A 24,221-nucleotide genomic window follows, 5' to 3' on the forward strand; every position below is an offset into this window, starting at 1 on the left:
ATAGGAAATAAATATATAACAATTTATTTAAAGAGACCATCTTTAACTGATTATTTATCTTCTTTAAATATTAGAAAGATGAATAATCTTATGTTACTTCTATGGAAGTAAAATGTGATTGAATATGTCATTTCAGTAACACTTAAAAGAAATATGAAAAGCAATCATTGCTCCCCATTGGCCTTTCTTGAAGATAAAGTAGAAACTCTGTTAACTATACTCTACTTAACCATTTTCTTTGTAAAATATCTTGGCTGAAGCCTACAAGAATCTCGTTCAGCGGGTTATATGCTAGTACAACCAATACTCGTGGTGTGCTGGTAAATTTTAACATCTAGCTCTCTTGGTTTATAATTTTTGCTGATATCTGTGGTGTAAATACTCCCACCATAGCTGATTTCAAGCTATCAAAGTGAGATCACTGAAAGAGCAGGGAGAGAATGTGGCCAGTTGGCTCTTGTGAGCTGGTGGGAGCTGGTGCCAGCAACCCCTACCACACTCCTTGGACTATTTAGGCCAGTTGTTATTTTTATTGTATGTAATTGAATTTTAAAAACTGCATACAACAAGACAAGGAGTAATTGTTTTTAATGAAAATGAAGTTACATTTCTGGAAAAACTTTATAAAGATGAGAATCTCTTAAAACATACTTAAAAGTCAGGTATGGGTGACAAACTTGTAAAAGATTGGGAAAAAAATTGAGATTGCCTTGCAAGTATCTTTAAAGTCCTTGTTTTACTTTAATGAAATCAAAATTAGATTAGTAGACTACATGGATAAGGCTGTGTTTCATGCTAAAATGACTATGTGAAATTCTAATCAGCAGAAATTCTACTCAGAGAAGGCCTTGAAACTATACATTTCAAAAAATGGTGACTTGATTTATATTTAAACTTTTGAGTTTCTACATTAATGGATGTTTTTGAGTAATTATCAGTTCAATTATGTTGAATATAAAGTTTGTCAATAGAACACTTCTTACTTTGTATGAAGATTTTGTTTTCTGTACCAGTACCCTTTAAATGCATTGTTTGAGATATATTAGTAAGAACCAGAATTTATCAGAATTACCTATAATTTAGGAGAGTTCCCTTCTGGTGGGAAGAAAAACCAAATGTGTATGCAATCATTTTAGACAATGAAGGCTAAAATATGAGTTTCTGAAGGACATTAATTTGCTTAAAACCCCAGTATGATTTTTCATCTGAATTATATTTGTTGATCGGAAAATTGAAATGTTTTCAAGCTACTTTTCAATCCCAAGCGTTGTGGCGTGTTGCAAAATTATGGCTTTTGAAGCCTAACCTTTTCCCAACATCCATTATACAAATACTTTTATAGTAATGGAAATAATAATTAAGATATATAGACAATATCTTTAAGTGTACAAAGTGCATTCCCAAATGGCTGGTAATTGATAGAATCAGTTTTCAAACCATTATTTGCAATTCTAAATCTCTTGTTCCATCATACTGTATCAGGAAGGAACATGAAGCTATCAGTCAGAGAGCAGATCTCAGTAACTGTGCAAAATAGGAAACTTGATAATATTTTAAACATCATATATTTTGAATTTATTTTTAAGCCTTTTAAATAATCTTATGAATAATAAAATAGCACCCTTCTTAAAGTATTATTTTATATATGGAAAATTTCTATACATTATACCATATGTTTTGTGATAAAGTTACCTTATTCAGGCTATCAAATCTTTTAATGATAAATCTTGATAATTTTATTATTATTATTAAAATGGATGAGAAGTAGGCATGATATGTTCATCTGTTTCTGAAACCAGAAGAAAAGAATTATAATTTGTACTGATAAATTTGGAGGGAATACATGTTAAGAAAGGAAAAAAAATTGAAAGCTTTTATTGTTGGGTAGAAATCATGTCTCAAATAGAAAGAAATTATCTAAGAAGATTTCTACTATTTAAAGTAATATTATTTCTGGGCTAATAGAACTAAATATACGAGGGCTATCTGGAAAGTATCCAGCCATTGTTAATACAACGAGAATGGTTACGTGGCTGGATACTTTCCAGACAGCCTTCGTATTCCTTTTGCTTAAAGACCAGGTTACATTCTAGTCTATAATATTCCCAAATACGTATGTCATTCTATAAGAATTTTTTTTCTTTTGAGAGTTGAGAAAATTCCTTTTTTGAGGTATGCTTTATATGATGTGAAAATAAGTTTTTGAATATGATTGCCACAAAAAAATAGTAAACCAGAACTTGGATCAAAGTACTTAAATTCATGTGTTGAAAGTCAGACTGAACTAGAATAATTAATACATTTATTTTTTAATATTTGGAGATTTGCTCTTGGCTTTGGAATAATTGTCCCACTGAGAGTAATCATCTTACAATCTTTATACTATTAAATATATGATTCACCATAGTTACTCTGATAACTGTCACCTTCAGGTTGATAATCAAATTCTAATCTTAATTTTTTTCGAAAGGCAAATTTCTTAAGGATTGCATTTGTTCAGGAAGGAAAAGCAAGTTTTCCAGTTTAAATGTAAATTCTTTTTAGTGATCGGAAAAGGTAAAAGTAAGTTTTATCATAAATGGAGATTGCATATTTTTCTTTATATACAAAATTAGTTCTCATTCATGCAGTAAATGGAAGCATTCTGCCTACATTTGCATTCAAGCTTACCCCTTTAATTCAGAGTAGCCTATTACTGGCTGCCTGAACAAATGCGGATATCTTATTTTGAATAGGCATCACATTATCAGTGGCTTTCAATTAGAAAAGAAAAATCCCTCAATTTGGTGGAAAGCTTTTAGTACCTGGCTGGGAGAACCTAATTTGCAAGCCAATTATATCCTTAATAAGAGTCTGTAAACATTTCTTTGAGCTGCATAAGCCAAATATAAACATTAAAAACCTTATTCTAATAGAAAATTGGTTGAGATATTTTAAAGTACATGAAAAACAAATGTTTTGCTTACATTTTTGCTACATTAAGTATGAGTCAATAAGAGTAAATATGGGATTATAATTTGAAGTTTTTCAATTTAAACCTCATTTGTTTTTCCTTACTTAAAAACCATCACTTTAAAAATTTTTAATGGACACATAATAAGTGTACGTATTCATGGGGTACATAAAGATGTTGCAATACATATAATGTATAGTGATCATCAGATCAGGGTAATATCCATCCTCTCAAACAATTATCATTTCTTTATATTGTGAACATTCAATGTCCTTCTATTTGAAACTATACATTATTGTTAACTACAGTCATTCTACAGTGCCATAGAACACTAGAACTTATTCCTCCTATCTAGCTGTAATTTTGCATCCTTTAACAAATCATTCCTTCTCCCTCCTCTTCCTAGTCTCTAGTATCCCCTATTATACTTTTTGCTTCTGCAAAGTCACCTTTTTTTTTTAGTTCTACATATGAGTGAGAACATGTGGCATTTAACTTCCTGTTCATGACTTATTTCACTTAATATAACGTCCTCCTGTTGCTCTATGAATTAATATAAACATGTCTGCAAACACGTTTATATTAATTCATGGAATATAAACATGTTTGCAGACATGTTTATATTAATTCATAGAGCAACACCTCCATTTCCATCCATGTTGCCACAAAAAACAGGATTTCATTCTTTTTTATGGTCGAATAACAAACATACCATTGTGTGTGTGTGTGTGTGTGTGTGTGTGTGTGAGTATACCACATTTTCTTTATCTCTTCATCTGTTATTGTACACCTAGGTGGATTTCATATTTTGGCTATTATGAATAGTGCCGAAGCAAACATGGGGGTGCAGATGTCTCCTCAATATATTGATTTCCTTTCCTTTGGATAAATGCCCAGTAATAGGATTGCTGGATCATATGGTAGTTCTATTTGTGGCTTTTTGAGGAAACTTACTGTTCTTCCATAGTGTGTGTGCTAGTTTATATTCCCACCAACAGCATGGAAGAGTTCCCTTTGCTCTGTATCCTCCCAGGCACTTGTTATTTTTTGTGTTTTTGTTAATAGCCATCCTAACTGGGGTGAGATGGTACCTCATTAATAAAAACCACTACATTTTTATATACACCTAACAAATTATGAGTTCTCATCAATAATCATGATTTGTTAGGAATATACATAAACTGTTTAATAAGAATTGTTAACTGAACAAATTTATCTCCTCTCTCAACCCAGAACAGGCTTTCAATTCCAGCTGTGTCATCTTGGATAAGTTATTTGGAGATGATAAAACCCACATCATGGAGTTATGAGGAGCAAATATTTGCTGTAGGAGAGACATTTGTCTTAATTCCTAGTATATCCTAGGTGCTCAATGAAATGGCACTTCAAGTTAAATCTAGTGATCACTGTTCTGTCCTTATCTTACTCTTTTAACAACATTGGACACAGTTGATTACTCTCTTTTTAAAATATTTTCTTTATCTCTCGGCTTCTGTGACATAATAGCTCTTTAACCTCACTGGCCATTTCATGTAAGTTTTTTTACGTCTGACCTCTAGAATTAATGGGAGTGCCCTGTGGCTTGGGTCAGGGCTCTCTTTTCTTTCTATACTCTCTCCCTAAGTGACAGCTTCCAGTCTCAAGTCTTTAAGTAGTACCTTGACTGTAAATTCATTACTCCCTGCTTTGTAGCTCTAGCCTTCTGAGTTCCATATTTGTATATCCAGCTGTCTGCTTGACATCTCTACTTCATAGGCATCTCACATTGGGCATTTCTAAATCAGAACTCTTAGTTCTAAACTTCTCTTCCCATAGTATTTCTCATTATTTTAAATGGCATCGCCATCCCCCATCTATTCAAGGTCAAAACCAAGGAGTCATCTTTTATTCTTCTCTTTCCTCACCTTCCACATCCTCTACGTCAGCAAGTCTCAGAGCTCTACCTCTGTATTTCTTGAATCCACCCATTTTTCCCTACAGTTATCCAGTCTCCATTACCTCTTACCTGGACTTCTGCAATAGTTTCCCGATAAACATCTCTGCTTCCATTCTTGACTCTCTCTAATTCGCTCACCACACAGTAGGCAGAATCATCCTTCTACAAAGTAAGTCAGAGGCTTGAAAATTACAAATAAGAAATAAATGAAACACATAACATTTTGATAGATTTTAAAAAGGCTTTATTTTATTTTTTTAAACTTGCATGTCATGTTTTCTGTGCTCATTATACTATAAAAAGAAGTCTCCAAAAAAGGACAAATTAATATTCAGAAGCAAAATAAAATTTATCTTAGTAGATGTGTAACACCGCTGCATTAGAGTTGGTATCAGCTAATATTCCTTTCTTTTTAAGTCTACAATTCAGTGGTTGTTAGTACCTTCACAATGTTGTACAGCTATTACCTCTGTCGAATTCCATAACATTTTCATCACCCCAAAGGAACTTAATATTAAGGCTTTTGCTTTTACTCTTAAAGATAGCTTCAAAAGTTTTGGGCTTGTGGAATTTTGCTAGGCAACTTAAAATGCTGAGCTATTTGTAGAAACTTCTTTATGCTAAGATTATAAAACCTGTTAAAATGCGTGAAGAATTTAAGATTAACACAATGGTTTATGATCCAGTTATATGCATGTATTAGTTTACTTTAAAAGGACACATAAAGATGGTTTGTGTCAGATTATGATGCATAGTGGGCTCAATAACATGACTAAATTAAAAACTTACTTCTCAGTGTACAGCTTCTCACATAGATTTCTATAGGCCCTTTCCATTACCCAGAACATTGTGGGTGTTTTAGACAGTTTGAATTTTGCTGCCTAACAAAGAAATAAGATAAGAACACCACCATTTCCAGTATGGCACAAACTAAATTCTACTAAATTCCGTACTTTTAATCTTCATATCTACTATTGCTGTGAGACTTCTGCTTTTACAGAATTTTGAAATTTACCATTAAATTATGATTTGACAGTGACTGGTATATCTTTTTATCCCCCCAGTATAAGAAGCATCGCTCTTCTCATGCACATACCAACAACTTTGCAAAGTCTGTGGTCAACCTTGTGGATTCTGTAAGTATCCTTGTTTTCTTGAACCTATTTATACCAAGATGGAATGGTTTATATCTTGATCTCTATTTGCTTACTTGTTACTTTAATTATATCTTGGGCAAAAGTAAAAATGTGATCCTTAAGCTCATCTAGCTAAGAAATTATAGGGTGATCTGCTTTACAAAGAGTAGTGCTCTCAGTTTTAGAGGACTGTTGACTTATCCTTAGAATCCCAAAGATGCATTAATGTTGCTTCTAAGTGATGTCTAGACCTTATCATCACCAGGGTCTAGGGAGGACAAAAATAATGGAGAACGTTAGCTACCAAAAAGAGTAGACATTATACTTGGCAAATGGGACTTTGTTAACAACGAGTTGATCTTTTTAAAAATGTGTGGTTTTAGCAGAGAAAAACTAATAGATTGAGGCAGAGTATGTTTGGAGAATATAAGTAATACAAAAAAATTGTTTAAAAAAACACAAATTTATATCCTTAGTTTTTCCATTAGTGGAATGTTTCAGACTTATTTCTAGATGAAAAAATTAAGTAATGTATAAGTCAGTCCCAAATTAAAACTAATTTGAAACAATAAAATATATATCTCCTTAGAAAGACTTCTAAATCTCCAAATCTTTAATATCAATATGTTACCCCCCCCAACATTTTGTAAGTTACAGAGAATGATGGTTAAGATTTTCATCCTTTTTCAGGCCTTAGATAGGAACTCCATAGATATCAATATTATGCATTATGTTGCAATAAATAATACAATTTGACTAGTCATAAATTAAATATAGCATGCTACTTTATGTATTCTAGTGTAAAGTGATGTTTTGTTCAGCTAAATAGAGTTTTATGTGGTATTCATTATATATTTTATCTTAACTGGGAAAAAAGCATTCTATAAATTGCCAAACACCTAAATGATATTTATTTACCCCAAAGGGATGCCTTCTTTTCTACCTTTGAAACAGTCCAAAAACCAGTGATCATGTAAATACTCATAATATATGTTATGTGCCTGGTAGGCCCAGCTTAGCAAAAAGATAATATAAGTAGATATGCATAGATTTTATTATATAGAATTAGGATTGAACCTCTGAGAGCCAGTTTTCATACCTGGTTTATTCATTTTCTTTAATTTCAGCTCTTACCAATTTTCTCAGAGGAAAATTATAAGTGAATATGGAAAAGAGAATCTTCAACACATCTTTCCCCTGCAAAAGTTGTTTTCTTGGTAGCATGTCTGTATTAGTCATTTCAGGATGTTTAAATAGAATCACATCTTGCAAAGTGTAAATTTTATTTTGGGTTACCATATAAAGTTCTGGAGCTGACCAGTAATTTTAAAAGACATTACACTTAACTTGCTTTTGTTGTGAAGTAATTAGAGCTTCGATTTGATTTGGGCATAATGATGTCCTCCCTCTTCAGTGTGTTCGAAAATTATCCATTGTTTTCTTAAGTAGTTTGAAAATAGGACAAAATGACAGCATTCATTGAAGTTGCTTAATTGTGTGAATTATTTAGCTACTGGGCGGAAAGTAGAGAAAGACTACAGAAAGGCAACAATTTAAATATTGTGAGTGATGCCGCCCTGTGGCTAGGATGGGGCTGGGAGATTATAAACCTGCTCTTTTTTGGCCTTGGATCCATGATTCTCTCTCTCTCTCAGTGTTATTTTACTTTCCATATATTATAGGATAACTTGACCTCTGATGGCAAACCAGCCAGATTGTTTGGTGCTTGTCTGAGATGTAGTGACCTGTTCCAGTGCTGCAGGAATAAGTGGTTACTTACTCACAGCCAGTATAGCAGGCTCCAACCTCTTACCCTCTGGGAGGTCTGGAAGGCTGATTTTACTGAACCCTGTTTTCAATTTATGTCCTGACTTTAGAATCTTAACATTCCTACTGTCTATCCCTAAGTGAGATGCCAGGTCACTAAATGTGTTGATGTGGGATTGAAATAACCTTATAGCAGAGTTGGTGATATGAGACAGAATTGTGATTGTTCTTTCTTTCTTTCTTTCTGCTCTTGGAAAAGAGAAAGGAAGAGAAGATTCTCTATGATGAGCTAATTATGACCCATGTTCTCCTCTCACCTTCCCCTTCCTGTCCTTCCACTGACTCTGACTCACTGATCGTGCATGTTTGACCCAGTGTTTTCCTCCTGCACCTGTCCTGTTGTATACCCTCAGATTTACAAGGAGCAGCTCAACACCAGGGTTGTCCTGGTGGCTGTCGAGACCTGGACTGAGAAGGATCATATTGACATCACCACCAATCCTGTGCAGATGCTCCATGAATTCTCCAGATACCGGCAGCGTATCAAGCAGCACGCTGATGCTGTGCACCTCATCTCGTATGTACCTGTCTAAGCTTTTATTGTAGTCTTTGCTTTGACATTTATCATTATCCCTTTATTGTGTTAAGCTAAGTTAAGTATCAGAAAATAGTGACTTGAACAAGATTGCTGTGGATTGCCCTGTCTGTTACATAAGAAGCATAGAGATAGGATGCCCAGTGCTAGGATGCTGGTGATTCTGTAGCTATCAGATCTACCTTTAGAACATGTAACTTCCATCCTCAAGGTCAACTCATGATCCAGGAAGGCCAGTGGTGCTCCAGCCTTCATCACAGGCAACGGGAATGACAGGCAGGGAGAAGGGCAAAAGGGCACTCCTTTTACCCAAGTCAATTCCTGTAAAGCAGATTTCCTGAAAGCTTGCACACATCAATTTCACCAGCGTGTCATTTGGTAGATCATAGTCACATGGCCATATTTAGCTGCAGGAGAAGCTAGGAAATGTAGTTTTTTTTAGATGAACCATTGAATAAAATTGAGTTTCTATCACTAAGGAAGAAAGGTTCCATACCTTCTTTTTAATATAATAAGCTGTTCTTTACCCACTCATGGCAAAACTCTTTTCAGACAGTCTTCCAAGGTTCTGTCCTGAAATCGAACCAACCCAGCCCTTCCTTTCCTTCCGCTTTAACCTTTACTTTCTTTTCTTTCAGTCTTCAATCAGCAATTTATAATAATCAACAATATTTTGTATAACTACTAGATATTCTCTACTAGAAAAAAGTCAAGGACTGTGGTCTGTTTATCTCTGTGTTTTCAATTCCTGCGCCAGCACATGATACTTACTAGGTACTCAGTTAATGCTTGCTCAACTGAAATTATTTAACATAACATAAATTTAAAGGTAATTATGACAACATAAATTTAAAGGTATTTAAAATACAGTTTTTGATTTCTTGGAGGACGATGGTGCTGGAATGTTCAGTGTAGGAGAGTTGACATGTTTTGGGAGAGTTTATTTGATGGTCACTACATTGGTTTTCTAATAGCACTTCTTTTTCTGAAGGCGGGTGACATTCCACTATAAGAGAAGCAGTCTGAGTTACTTTGGAGGTGTCTGTTCTCGCACAAGAGGAGTTGGTGTGAATGAGGTAAATTTTATCATTTTCTTAAAATAGAGCTTTATCTTGGCATCTGTTCTCTTTCTTCCCCATGGACCAGTTTACATTTCTTCTCATGCGTGTTTAGAATGATGACATCGATTATGTAGCATGAGTGGCTTATATTATTAATGAATAGAACCCAAAATGGTCCTTTGGATTCATAATGCTATCTTTGGTTATTATAATGATAGCTTTTCATATTTATCAGGCAAATGCAAGCTGAAGATTGGCCTAGAGATTTTTAGGCTTTGTAGATAAGATGTTAAGTTTTTATAAGCTTATTAATCCTTCCCTTATAACTTTTTTTTTAGTTATAATGCTCTTCTGCCCTTATTAGATTTAACTCATTTAAATAAAGGGCTTATAATATCATTACTGTATCTTCTCTTTTTCTCCCTCTGTATATTTTTCATCTTTATGCCTTCTATCTACCTATCTGTAGAATGAATTTGAACAAATATTTCCTTAATCTCATTGTTTAAGTTTTAATACCTTCATTTTTATAAAGGAAATTATTAGGTGGCAACAGCATCCCAAAGCCTAATGAATTATATCTAAACCCTGGTCAACCCTGGAATATATTATACTAGTTTATCCCAATAACCATCATTTAGTGGGGAACCTCACTTGACTTATTTGTAGTAAGTTGAATTTATTCTTGGCTTGGTGTGAGTTAAATTGGAGCACAGCCTTTTGTGACTTGTATTTTATGTTTCCATGTGAGAGCTTCAAGTTCTGAGAGATGCCACATAGTAAGAGGGGCTTTCTGCTTCTTGGGCCCAGTTGCAAAGAGGAAGTGATGAGGAGTATATTCCATCTTTAGATGCTGTGAGGCTCTACTTAGGGAACTGAGATGATATGTGGTAACAATTAAGAAATAATAACTAGCTTTGTGCACTCTCTCAAATGTTTCCCACACACTTTCAACTCTGAAAAACAGTATGGTCTTCCAATGGCAGTGGCACAAGTATTATCGCAGAGCCTGGCTCAAAACCTTGGAATCCAATGGGAACCTTCTAGCAGAAAGCCAAGTATGTACATTGACCTTCTTTCTCACTTTCATGTGCCATTCTGTCTGTATAATGCATGTCCAGTCAATAAATAAATATTTTTCATTCAAATCATTATAGTTTAATTGTAGTATATCTCCTTCCTCTAAAAAACTTTACAAAATGAGCAACTTGAGATAGTTCTTAATCTCTTTGGGTTGTAGAAATTTCCCCTTTCAAAATTCATAAAATCATACCCGGTTTGTCAGGGCGTGAGTCAGCTTTCGCACACTCAGGAATGTTGGGATTGGGGGTGGGAATAGTCACCCTCTTGGGTTCTAACAGTTGAGTATAGACACAAGATGCTAGATGAGGCTCCATCACAAGATTAGTAATATTACAGTTGCCTTGGGAAATAGCTTCCATCTAGAGTCAAAAAGGAGTCCATATTTAAGTTCTAATTAAACATACCCACCCAGTCCCATGAGAAGAGTTGGAGAAGAAGGCTCCCCTACAGGAAGTCCCTCCCCCAGGGCCTTTTAAGCTTGGGACAAGTGGTGGAGGATAAGATTCTCCTCTAGTGGGCAGGCAGGTCCTAGAGGGAGTACAAACAGGGCCACAGATCCCATCTAGTAAAAAACATGGCCAAAGACTGTTGGTTGTCACTTTTTTCATTAATCGGATGAGAGGTAGATAGAAAAACAGGGCTGATTTATCTAGTGGGCAAAGTGTCTAGGGCCCACAGCAATTTCAAGGGTCCATGAAAAATTTAATTGCTTTTAAAATCAGACTAAAATCAAACCTGGATTATATTCCTCTTTGTACCAAGATAGTAGTAAAATATACATTTTTAGTAAATTTTTATAGTTTAGTGCCTAAGGTCCAGAAACATGTGATCCTGTGGCAAAAGAGACCAATGTGTGTTCACTCATATTATTCACTTAACTAGAAATTAAGTGGAAGTCCCCTTCCCTCTGTGAAAATATGAGGCGCTAGGAATAAAGGTCTCTCTTTCTACCCCAACCTCACTAAAGAAGACAAGGACCAAGTTTACCTTAATATCATCCTACATTTTATACTTTTTTTTGTCACTAATGTGTAATATTATGGAAAATTGAAACAAAATGTATATCCACAGGCTTCTTGATTCCCTTGATGGATATATTAAGTCATCGAGTAACATAGTCATAAATGTCTGGTGGCATTTCGCAAATCCCCACAAACTTTCATTTATTAACTTGCTCAAAGTATTTGCTTTCCCAAGGAAACACCCAGTACACATTAAAAGAGGTGTTTAGAGTTTTGACAGCTGGCATAGAGTATGACTAGGTGTATGTACTTGTTTTGGACATCCTGGAACCTAAAAGAGACTGGTGATAGAGTCAGCTGAGAGATGTTATTGAGTTGGATGGTGGAGTAGGGTGAGAAATAGAATCTGTGCCTAATGCCTGCAATAGTTCCTTCCCTCCTAAAATTCTTTATTCCTTTGTGAAGTGTTTGTTTAGGTAGCTATCACATGGGTTCTAAAGTTTGTTTTAAAAATCCATTTGGAAGTCTTTCTTTAAAAATATATTTATGATAGAAAAGAGAATAGGAAAAAACTAATGAAGAGAAGAGCTCATCTCAGTATCAGTGTGTCAGTCTCTGGTATCTAAGTTAAGTTTATGATTGCTATTTGAGCGATTATGTACACTTCTGTTTCAGATTGTTCTCTTTTATTAAACATTTTAGCATAGTGATCTTCAAGTCTCTGGCTGATTCTCACTTCTACTCTGAGAAATTGAATTCTCATCTTTAACTTATAGCACACTCTGTTAGCAAATTTCAATGATGATTCGTTGTGTTTGTGTATCAGAGAACTTTGCAGTTCACAGAGAGCACACAGGCATACCATCTCCCATGAACCCCAGAGCCACTCTGGGAGATAGGCAGGCAGAGAGATGCAGTTCCATTTTAGAAGTGGAAACCTGAGACCCAAGAGGTGATAAGTCACTAGCCTGTGGGACTCTCTCTTATGGTAGAACTTGGACTCAACTCAGGCTTTCCAGTTGCTAGACCAGGGTGCTTTTCACTAAACATCGGAACTGGGAGCTTACTTTAGTTGTAGGAGTTACAAAAATGAGGAGAGGCACAATTTTATTTCTAGCCAGCTGTTTTTTTTAGCAAGTGACCTGTACTTCTGGAAAGGATAAGGAAATACTCATTTAAAAGAAATAAATTTTGTTCTACGGACTTCACGCTCCGTGTCTATTTGACATGGAATTGGTAATAAAGAATTATTGTAGGAGCTGTAATGCAGATTAAAGATGTGACTTTTGTTGTTTCCTTTTTCTTCTGTTGCTTTTATTGTTTCATTGGACTAGAATGTGACTGCACAGAATCCTGGGGTGGCTGCATCATGGAGGAAACAGGGTAAATTTTTATCCTACATGGATTTGATAAATGCCTTTTGCTAAAATTGCTGTGTGTAATTAGAGACCACGGTCTAGTAGGTACCAGTCTTTTAAGGTAATTACAGTATAAATTCAGTAATTAATTGTCTGATATTTTAAAACTGAAAAGGCTAATTTACTGCATATTTCAATTTTTTATTTAAGGTTGGTGATAAAAGTAAAACGTATTAACTACTTCTACTTCTTATTAACCCTTAAAGGAAGCACATCGTTAGATGTGTCTAAGTTTAGTAGAGGCATTAATTTTTTAGTACACTTAGAATAAAAGCTGGTTGTCTACCTGAAGCAGTCAGTGAAAATCAATTTAGTCATCAATTTACATTTTAAGGAACTCATAAATATCTATGTTTACGGTAATAAAAATCATGCTATACCGCTTATTTGATCAATAAAGCTTTTTTAAAAAATTAAGACAGATTTATTGTGTCTAAATTAGGTATCTTTTAGTGGTAGACAGTTGAACATTCCATCACCTGTCTTTTCTTTTGTGTATACTTTGGGAACTAGAATAGCTGCCCCAGAGCTGCCATTGCCTCAGTGAACCAGGTCTACAAACATTGCCCTCTTTCCCAGGGACCCCTGCCCCGTGGAAGCCACTGCCTTCAGGCCCCCTAAGTTATCGCCCACTTCTTGTAATAGGAGAGGCTTCCTCACCCAGTATCTCTCCTGCTTCCTTTGCCCATGCCAGAAACCTGCCCAACACACCAGCCATTTCTGGTCCTACTCCGATCCCTCTGAGCCCTGGTTGCTAGAGACCCTGACCTACTTGTACAGAGCCCCTCCTTATTCTTCCACCACACCCTCCCGGCAGTTCAGTTCCTGGGGAGAAGAGGAGAGTGAGCATGAGGGTTTGCACAGTCAGCCATTATTCCTGCTACTTTAGAACACAGTTCTAAAATGTAGTTTAAACTCAAAACTCTTAGCTTCCATGGTCCCCTTACTGTTGTTCCATAGTTTAGTAATGTGTGGCTGAATCAGGCTTTTTTGAGGACTGCTGTAGGAAGGTAACACCATTTCTAACATTGGTTCTACAGGAAGATGTCTTCTAAACTCCCAATTTCTAAATGAGCTCTTGGACTGACTATCCACAGGATATAATAAAACTATTTAAAGTTAATACTCATTTTCTCAAGTATACATTTCTATATAGTTCTTGTAGGAGGGCACTATCAACAGTGGCAGGCTTTATCTACTTCCATAAACTACCCTCATACATCAGAATACATAAAACTATTGGATTGTACCCTAGAAAAAGTGGCCTGTCGCTCTCAAATCACGCACTCTTGCAAATATTACCAGGGAATAGGTGTATGTGTGATTCAGCTTCACCCTGACTGTGTAACATTCTCCTGTGCACTGACATACTGCTGTTAATTTGATTAAGTACGTCACAGAGAGGCTCATTTTATATTCCTGCTAAATCATGAATAATCCCAAATAATATTTGAAACTGAGAATAAAGAGCTATTATTCATGGGAGCTTAGCCTAATTCTGTTTTTACTTTTGTGTATACACACTAAAAACTTATGTCGATGTACATGTATGGTCCAACGCACGTCTTTAGGGTTTCCTTGTTTACCGTGATTGCATTGTCAAAGCCTGCATTATATAGCTTTTAATAAATTGGTCCTCACAATTTTCTCCTCCAATGTAAAATCTAGTAAGTTCATGAGCTGCTTTTATTCAGGACAGAGATAAAAAGTTTCTTTCTTTTACTGAGACATAGCAAATAAATATCATAACACTTTAAATAACTTTAAACACTTTAAAATACAGCCTAGATGAAGAGGTTTTATAATGAGCTTTTCAAAAACTGTTTCAAGCTAGGTCACAAAACGGCTTGAGTACAGAGGAGGTTGTAACCTAGCTCCCAAATCTGTGATTTTCTTTGATTATCTATCTTTGCAAACTCTGCCACACGTAATTACTTGGCAATTTGAATATAAGTGCCTTGTCAAAATTTGTGTAGATTCATCTGGATCCAGAGTGAACATTTTGTTCTAATACAATAGTTTTAATTTTCTTCTCTGATGATTGCTTTTGGTAAATTATTTACATAATTGAGTCTTTGTTTCCTCAGGGTATCTCATTCCCGAAAATTCTCCAAGTGCAGCATTTTGGAGTATAGAGACTTTTTACAAAGAGGAGGTGGAGCCTGCCTTTTCAACAGGCCAACAAAGGTTAGTAACTTAGAAAGTGTAATTATGTCTCCAGTGTTTTACAGTGGAACAGTGCTGAATATCAGATATTTGTCTTGGAAAGTAGGTTTCTTGCCAATCGGATTAATATTTAGTTACAAAACACCCTATCATATTGAAGGCAAGACCTGTTTAAAATGAATGACGAAACCATAGATTCGGTGTTCTGAGTCTGGTTTTTCAGTGCTAGCTTCATCCATTCAAGCCTCCCCTACAAAAAGCAAATAATCCTTCTATTTTAATTTCTTTGAAATTTTCATGTTATTTTTTATACCCTGCTGCTAAGAAACAGTGAGTTAGATTAAGATAAAATACTACTTTACTCATTTTTCTGATAAAAATCCCATTTCTCCTTGACATTCTTTCTAGGGGCCTAACTAATTTCTTGACTTTTTTTTTTTTTTTTGAGTGTTCTGTTCTCCTGGGAAGGTAGCATTACTAATATCAGCCAGCCAAAAAATGGCCCAAGCTATTTATGGATACCATAAATACTTGTATGTGTTTATATTGCATAGTATCTGTACCTGGGAAAGTTCATATTGTCAAGTGACATTTCATCAAAATTTGTGTGTAAAGTGTAACGGTCCCTTATCTACAAATCCTTAATTCAAAAAACTCTGAAAATTTCCTCAAGTGTTTTTTTATGCATTTTCAGAAAACACATTTGACAGTAAAGCTTTTCCTAAACTGAAAATCTTTATTTATATCTCATAGTATAAATATTCATAAGTCTTACTGCAGAAATATTAAGATACTTGATTATAGGGTGTAGTCAGGCCCCTTAGGACCATGATGTAGAACATGATAAATGCATCATAATTTCCAAAATTCCGCAAAGCCAGAATTCTTGAACTCACTGGCTATAAAACTTCTGGATAAAGGACTATAGCCCTACAGTAGCATGTCTGGAAATGAAGTTGCTTAACAGGCCAAAAAAGGCAGGATTGATGCTAATTAGCAGATGGTATAGAAATTCTAACATGGCAAATTTTATATTTCCTTTTAAAATACTACTTCGTAAGTTAGATATAGTTCATTGCTGTATAAAATGTTTGATACTCTGCAAATTGAGATAGCAGTGATATCATGTTAACCTTTTTTAAAAAGATCAGTGACTAATGTGGATAACTGACAGAATAATTTATTTCTATACTCATAATTAAGTGATACTGCTGCAGTCAGGAGATGGTAGTTTGATGTCTGACATCTGTGTAAAATCTCAGTAAGGCTGTGGAAAAAGAAACAGGACTTTTAAAGTGACCTTGTGTCATTAAAGTCGGCTGCCTGCCTTTCATGGCATTGATCTTATTGCAGCAGAAATCTGAAAGCTTCAAAATGTTTAAAATAGGTGAAATAAGTATTAATAATAATGAACTAATGTGAGCTGCTAGCATTTTTGGATTGCAGTGTGCGTGGCTAATTTTACCTAACTTGCAGCCTACCAGGTAATTATGAGCATCATGCCTGAGAAAACAATTCTAACTTGTTTGGAAAGGTTAAGGTTTCTAGCATATGCATCAAGATTCATCAGTGGATTTCTGAAATTGCCCGTCAGTCAGAAGAAAATTATTCTAAATAACTTGGAAATGAAATAAAAATAATTATACGTCTTCATTTTGAAAACTTAGTAAATAGGAATTATTTTTTTTTTTCAACTACCTATCACAATGATTAAAAAACCCCACTGAAGGCCGGGCGCGGTGGCTCACGCCTGTAATCCTAGCACTGTGGGAGGCTGAGGCGGGCGGATCGTTTGAGCTCAGGAGTTCAAAACCAGCCTGAGGAAGAGCAAGACCCCGTCTCTACTAAAAATACAAAGAAATTAATTGGACAACTAAAAATATATAGAAAAAATTAGCCGGGCGTGGTAACGCATGCCTGTAGTCCCAGCTACTCGGGAGGCTGAGGCAGAAGGATTGCTTGAGCCCAGGAGTTTGAGGTTGCTGTGAGGTAGGCTGACGCCACGGCACTCTAGCCCAGGCAACACAGTGAGACTCTGTCTCAAAAAAAAAAAAAAAAAAAAAACCCACTGAGTAGTTCATATGCATATTTCAAAGAATGGACTTTTTTCTCAAGTGTTTTTAGTCAGTGAATGTATGTATATGCACGTTTTATGGGTTATTTTTACATTATCTGTGTGCATATTTTCTGTGCTTTGGGAATCTTCCCCATTGCCGTGTTTGTTTTCCATCTGGTTTGAGATAGTGACCCATCTCAGGACAGAGGAGGAGCCTTTAGAATGGAAGAATGGGAGGCCTGGTCTAAAGTGCTGGTTGTGTTCTAGTCAGCCCTTCCCTTTCCCATTTTCTCCTGCCTGCCAATCTAAGTATCACAGAGGTCAGGAGCGTTGATTTCACTCATTGGACTTTTCCATAGGGGAGTCCCACCCAAGTAGCCTGGAAACCTGACCCTTCCTTGGGGTGTGTTCAGCTGCTGCAGATAGAGGCTCTTTCCCCCTCTCAGATTCAGGCTTTGAGCATTTGGGTTGGGATGTGCTGCTCCAGTCTTCATTCAGGTGCGGTGATCATGCCCAGAGAAACCCTGCCCCCCAGCTGATGGGAAACAGGCATGTTTCTCATGAACAACCAGCTACCTCAACAATTGGGTTTATCTGGCAAGCAAGTTCGTGGCACCAGTAGAATGGATTATCCTAGAAACTTGACTGTTCCACTGGTCTAGGAATGATTGAGAAATTTTTATATATCCATTCATGTGTCTTAATATGCTCCAGACAGTGAAGATTTCTTTTCAATGACAATGATGGGCTTGGATTTCTAGCAGTGTTTTTTCCTATGTTTATTTGCATTTACTTGATTGTATATATCACATTTGGCTGTTACTGAAGCATATTTCTCTTTTTGACAATTTTTATGGCTTCTCAGCTGCCTTGAGACAAGTCAGCAAATTGGATATTTGTGGGACTTATTAACAATGCATCTTAGCTCCATTAGCAAATATGAAAAATGATCTATTTCTTTTGACAGCTTATCTCCATAAAAAGTAACTCTCATGCTAGAGGGTGTCTCTGGAGCCCACTCCCAGAGAATCTCACCAAGAGATATACCCTATTTCAAATGTTTTTTTTTTTTAAGTGTTATTAATAAGTCAACAGTATTTTCTCCATCTATAAGATGCTGTAACAACAGATCACAGAAGAATATCACATGATAGCTGATCATAGGGCCATGTATGTGGCCTGGATAGTGTGCTGATTATCTGTGATAAATTGAAATGTTTTTCGTTTCTCTCCCTAATCTCTTTCAGCTCTTTGAGCCCACAGAATGTGGCAATGGATATGTAGAAGCTGGGGAGGAGTGCGATTGTGGCTTCCATGTGGTAAGTATAAGAGACCTCTACCTGCAGCACCAGATCTTACCGAGAGCAGACAAGAATAGCATTAGAGAGAGGCCCCTGCTATCATTCACTGTGGTCTTACTGCCTTTCTTTCTGATCTCACTGATCAATGCTTAATCCCAGCTCAGACGTGTTAGAATTAGTCATTCCCTTATGGCCTTGTCTGAGAAAACCTAATGGATTCTTCTGATCAGATTCCCTACCTCTTAAAAATTTATAGCTCATATTCATTTCAGACAAGTTTTGCCAAATCATGAAACCTTCTTTCCATGTATTTCCTATTATTTTTGTCTTTATAAAACTAGATTGGGTATTAAGAGTGTAGTAGAGCTAATCAGGGGTAGGTTGTCTGCTAAAAAATAAGCTTTCTTTTTGCTTATTTGCCTTTCATAGAAGATCATACTTTGCTGAGAAATATGGCAGGAAGGAATCTATCATTGCTTAAAGTGATTAATTCCCAAAACATTTGCTTATTGTTGTATAAATCTACTCGTTTGGATTATGCATGTCACGTGTGGAAAGAATATCGAATGATTACCGGGAAAGGTTCTTTGCTTACTCACATGAAGTATTTTCTCTAGGAATGTTACGGGCTGTGCTGTAAGAAATGCTCTCTCTCCAATGGGGCTCACTGCAGCGACGGGCCCTGCTGTAACAACACCTCGTGTCTTGTGAGTTCCCTGACAGTTTTGTCTTTCTTTTCATTGAGAGATTAGCCAAATATCTCAGTGTGTACACTGAGCATTTTTATAGCTTTTCACAAAATTTGTTGGTTACAGTGTGCATATTAGCCTGGCAGTTTTGTAAAATCAATAAATCTATGCAAATCCTATGGGTCACAACATTTATCTTTACCATTATCCACTATCAACTGCCTTATCCTCCAATGCCTCATTAAGAAAATACTGCTGCCAAAGTAAACGTTGAGGGTTGCCCTACTTACTAACGGATGAAAACCAAATTAAATTGTTGAATAGAAGAGGGACAATTCCTGTTGTCTTTTTAATTATACGACTTACTTATAACATTTTTCTTCAAAACTTACTCTAATTTATTTTAGACCCTTAACATAAAAGCTAGTGCTCATGTTTTCCCATTGAGCTTTTAAAATACCCTGTGAAGGCAGGAAAGCTAGATAGGGAAGTAATATATGCATGTATGTTTATACGTGTACATACACAGTTTGTGTGTGTGTACACATAGAGCCTTTCATCTACAGAGACCTCTAGTTATTTTTGAAAAGTCATTTTTAATCTTCCTTTTTCTGATAAGTAAAACCTCTAATATTCCTTATAACCATAAAATTATATAATTTTATTAATTTTTCAATACCAAGGGGTATATACATTATGGTATTCTGGAATATTCTAGCTTAGTTTCTACTTGCTTCATGTCCCCGGACAGATTGTAAATTGCTTGAGGGTAGTGGACTCTTTCCTTCATCTTTTACTCACTCCTTCCCCAGACAAACAAAATGCCTTGTATACAATAGGCATTTGCTGGCATTACTAAAGGTAATTCATATGAATTCAATGAAATTTGATTGTGTATATTTAGCTAAGGCAAGATTAATATCCAAGCTAATATAGGGTGCATTAGTGAAGGTTGGATATATGTAAATCAGTTCTTCAGAGAGATCTTAAATGTTTATATTGCAGTGTTCTGCAGTTTCTGTCTTATGCCAAATCAGAATTTCTTTTTCACATAATTTCTGTGATATTGTTTTCCTGAAATAATACTCTTGAGATAGTGGATTTTGAAACCTGAGTGTTTTATGCCTGGTTGATGATTCATCTTCAGAGGGTACAGAGGGTAGCATCTGGGTCTTGTTTCTATTCTACAGCTCTCTTGCTAATTCACAAAAAGGGTTTGATGATAGTTATGAGAGAATAAATATAAGGATTGGTGGTGAATATAAGAATGCTAACTCTGAAATATTAGTTAATACTAACTCCTGATATTGAATTTTAATCTGCAGTTTCAACCACGAGGGTACGAATGTCGGGATGCTGTGAATGGGTGTGATATTACTGAATATTGTACTGGAGACTCTGGCCAGGTATGGCAAACTGTGTTTTAGCTAATACATTTTTCTTGTAAATGCAGGTTGAGTGTCCCTTATCTGACATGCACCGGAAGTGTTTTGGATTTGGGAATATTTCAATATTTATAATGAAATATCTTGGGAATAGGACCCAAGTTAAAAGATGAAGTTTATTTATGTGTCATATATACCTTATACACATAGCCTGAAGATAATTTTATACAATATTTATAATAACTTTTTGCATAAAGCAAAGTTTGTGATTGTTGAACCATCAGAAAGCCAAAGTGTCACCATCTCAGCCACCCATGTGGATAATCTGCAATTGTTTGCCATTACTGTCATTCCTGACTCTGAATTTATACGCTACCGATAAATCATTTTCTTACGCTTATTCACACATAAGTACTTAACATTAAGAATATGACATACCATTAATACAGTGAAAAAATAATGTGTTCAGGCTAATTAAGCAGCACGGTAGCATCACCAGGATACCTGTATCAGCTGTTAAAAAACAGCAACAACAAATGACAGGCTTTCAGTCTGCGCTTATGATGCTATGTTTTGAACCTTTGAAAAGGTTTCTATACACTGTATTGTATTTTTTGGATGAGAAGAAACATCAGAAGCAGTTGAGGGACCAGGGACGAGCAGGCGTTCTGCTGGATGGCTTTTAAAAATGTTTCCTCCGGGGTCATCTGCCTCATTAACACAACTTTTCTGTTAGAAGCTTCTCTTTGATTTTATAAACTGACATGATTTCTTGTTGTGTTACGAATGCAGGCTGCTCTAGTCCTTCAGTAAGCCTGTCGCACAGTTCACCCGTGTAGTCTGTAGGCACCTCTTCTGCATTGTCAACAATGTCATCTTCACTGTCATGTTGACACTTAAAAATTTTGGAGCATTTCAGATGTTGGATTTTTAGATTAGGGATACTCGACCTGGCTCAATCTGTACACATTGTGAAGCTTTCAGTATAGGTTACATGTGTGAATATGCTTTGGTTCCTTTTGTTTTATGTTTTGTTTAGCTTTGTTTTCTAGTTATTTCTAGCTCTTCACCATACCTTTATTTTAGGAAAGTTTGGTGTGGTTTTTTGGACCTAAATCTCCTTTTCTTTCAAATTTCTCCTTCATAATTAGTTCTTTTCATATGATTTGTACCCAACTATTTGATTTTTCTTTCCTGGTCCCCACATCTTAAACAGTACATTCACACTGATGAAGTGCTAATGCACTGTTTTCAAACATTTTAAAGCCACAAGACAATTTCGTCTAACAAATTTTGGATGGAAGCCCAAATTATTACAAAAAACAAGGAACAAGCAGCACTGCTCTGGTTAAAGTGGGACTGAGAGCAGAAGTCTACTTTTCTTAATTCTCTGTTGCTGCCTGTGTCCCCCACACAAGCCCTCCCTGGCTTCATGGCCTATCTGCTTTCATGATTTTCTTCCCATTAAAATTGTTATAACATAATTAATGTTGCCTTCTAGAATTCCTCCTTTGTGTAATTTTTATGTTTTTCATTTATATCATATTATTTTAAGTCTCTATGTCATTCCCATGAATATTTGTTGAGCGCCTGCTATGTGTCAAACACTGCTATAAATGCTGGGATATTATAGGGAAGGAGATAGACACGTCCTTGCTCTCGTGGAAACTACATTCTGCTGGGTGCGGACAGGCAAATAAGTAAGCAAAAATACCAGATGGTGATAAGTGCAAAGCGTAAAATAAGGTGATTTGAAAAGAGCGATGGGGTGGGGTGTGTTAGCCGGGGTGATCGAGTGCATCTGCCTGGAGGAGATGGCCTTGATGTAGAGACACAAACAGGAAGAAGCTGGTCAGTAAACAGTGAGAGCGGAAGCTTGGCTTCATCAGGAAATGGAGTGAACGCAAGGATAGCTGCAGAATAGTGGAAATGCTTCAGAAAGGAAGCCAGGAATCAGGGTACATAGGGACTTGTAGACCATGGTAAAAATTTTGGATTTCATTCTACTTTCATTTTCATTCTGACATTTCTTCAAAAGCATTTTCCCATACTACTGCACAGCCTTTGTGAATATCCTTTTCGTGATTGCATGAAAGTCTGTCATGTGGATTTATCAGTTGATTTTATACCCAGTATGGATACTTAGATTTTGGCAGTTTTTCGTTACTGTAATTAGTATGGAAGTGGACATCTTTGCACATTTTTAAAAGAATGTTTCTTGTTCAGGGTTAGCTCCTCAGGATGTGTTTCTAGGAGTGGACTTGACCTATTGCCAGGTTTTATTATTGAAAATGGCCAAGTCGAAGGCTGTAGCTTAATGTGAGGGCTAAATGGGTCTCCTTATAGATCCAAGTTCCCGCTGTAGTAATAGGTTACTGACAAAATTGGGTCCAGAACAATCTGTCCCTGCAGAGGCAGGCCCTTGCTCGTGTGTGGTGTGGAGGAGCAGTGGAGAACGCATAATTTATGTGGTTAGGCCTGCTTCTGAGAGAACAGCAGAGCTGAGCCGGAATGCCTAGTTACTTTTCCCTAGCTCACTGCGCCTCCCAGTGGTGGAAGTGAGTAAAGCTTCATTTATACCAAGTTAACACCAAATGAGTAACCATAACTGGAAGGAGGCAGGAGGGAGAAAAAAGGTTCCTTATTAACCTTTTTGAAAGGTCTTGATGTGTATTATCTGAGACTCAATTCAAATACACCGTTTTAAAGATATGGTATAGTGAAATATGTTCAGGCTATTTTTTGTGTGATTTTTATGCATATCTGTTTCTTATATTTGAATATACAAATAAGATTCTTTGCGATTTTTCAGTATTGTAGTGTAAGTGTAAGAATTGTGGGTTCTGTGTTTAATGACAAGTGTACTGAATCCTGATATATTGTTTTACCGAGTTATATTTTCAGCTTTGTAGAAGGTTCTATTTTTATATCCACCATATACGGTTTTAGTTCTGTATATTCAACCCTTTTAGAAGTATAGGTTTTCATTTCAATCTTTTAAATTGCCATGGAATTTACTGAAAATAAGGCTTTTATAATGAGAGCTCTTTGTTCAACCTAATATTCTATTGTCTAAGTAAAATGTTTTTTTCTTTTTATATCATGTGTCTAAGGTGAAAATTATACTGTTAAATTAATTTCTCAGTGGCATATTAGAATAGAATGTTCTTGTTAATAATTTTGAACATGATCAGAATGAACCCAGAATAGATAATTAGAGTAGAGGAGGTTAAAACCGCCCTCTTCTACTTTGTAAGAGATAGTGAACTTTGAATCTAATAATACTAATAATCAAGAAATCAGAATATTTGCATCTCTGAGAATCAGTATTTACAGGTGACATCATGACTTTATCTTTTTAGTATATCTTTGCTTAATTTTAATATAATCATTTACTGATGCCCCTGAGCTACTTTTTAAATTTGTAATTTATGACAGAATTAAAACTACTTTTCCAACTGTGAGAAATCTTTGGCAAATAATACTGGATGATATAATAAAGATAGTTGAAAGATGTGGGAAATGTTTTCTGTTAGTGCTATGAAATATGTCATCTAAATGGCTGGTGGAACACAATTTAAAATAAACGCACTTGGATGCTATTGCATTGTTGAAGCCTGCCTGCCTCAAGTGAACCTTCCTGTACAGCATAAAACCGAGGGCTGGAATGGCCTTTGGAGACTGCATTCAAAACTCTACTCACAGGCCAAATA

General features: G+C 35.8%; 1 protein-coding gene across 1 annotated transcript in view; it reads left to right on the forward strand.

Moving 5' to 3' along the window:
- The window catches only part of ADAM23 (ADAM metallopeptidase domain 23), a 164,288-nt gene that overhangs the window by 110,153 nt on the left and 29,914 nt on the right, over nucleotides 1-24,221 (forward strand). Inside the window, exons 9-17 of the mRNA XM_012661203.1 lie at nucleotides 5,954-6,025; nucleotides 8,206-8,369; nucleotides 9,379-9,463; nucleotides 10,416-10,506; nucleotides 12,828-12,876; nucleotides 14,999-15,098; nucleotides 18,381-18,452; nucleotides 19,052-19,141; nucleotides 20,449-20,529. Of these exons, the coding sequence (XP_012516657.1) occupies nucleotides 5,954-6,025; nucleotides 8,206-8,369; nucleotides 9,379-9,463; nucleotides 10,416-10,506; nucleotides 12,828-12,876; nucleotides 14,999-15,098; nucleotides 18,381-18,452; nucleotides 19,052-19,141; nucleotides 20,449-20,529 (804 nt within the window). The remainder of the gene's footprint in view (nucleotides 1-5,953; nucleotides 6,026-8,205; nucleotides 8,370-9,378; nucleotides 9,464-10,415; nucleotides 10,507-12,827; nucleotides 12,877-14,998; nucleotides 15,099-18,380; nucleotides 18,453-19,051; nucleotides 19,142-20,448; nucleotides 20,530-24,221) is intronic.

Source organism: Propithecus coquereli, unplaced genomic scaffold (genome assembly GCF_000956105.1).
Source record: "Propithecus coquereli isolate 6110/MARCELLA unplaced genomic scaffold, Pcoq_1.0 Scaffold70, whole genome shotgun sequence".
Lineage (NCBI taxonomy): Eukaryota > Metazoa > Chordata > Mammalia > Primates > Indriidae > Propithecus > Propithecus coquereli.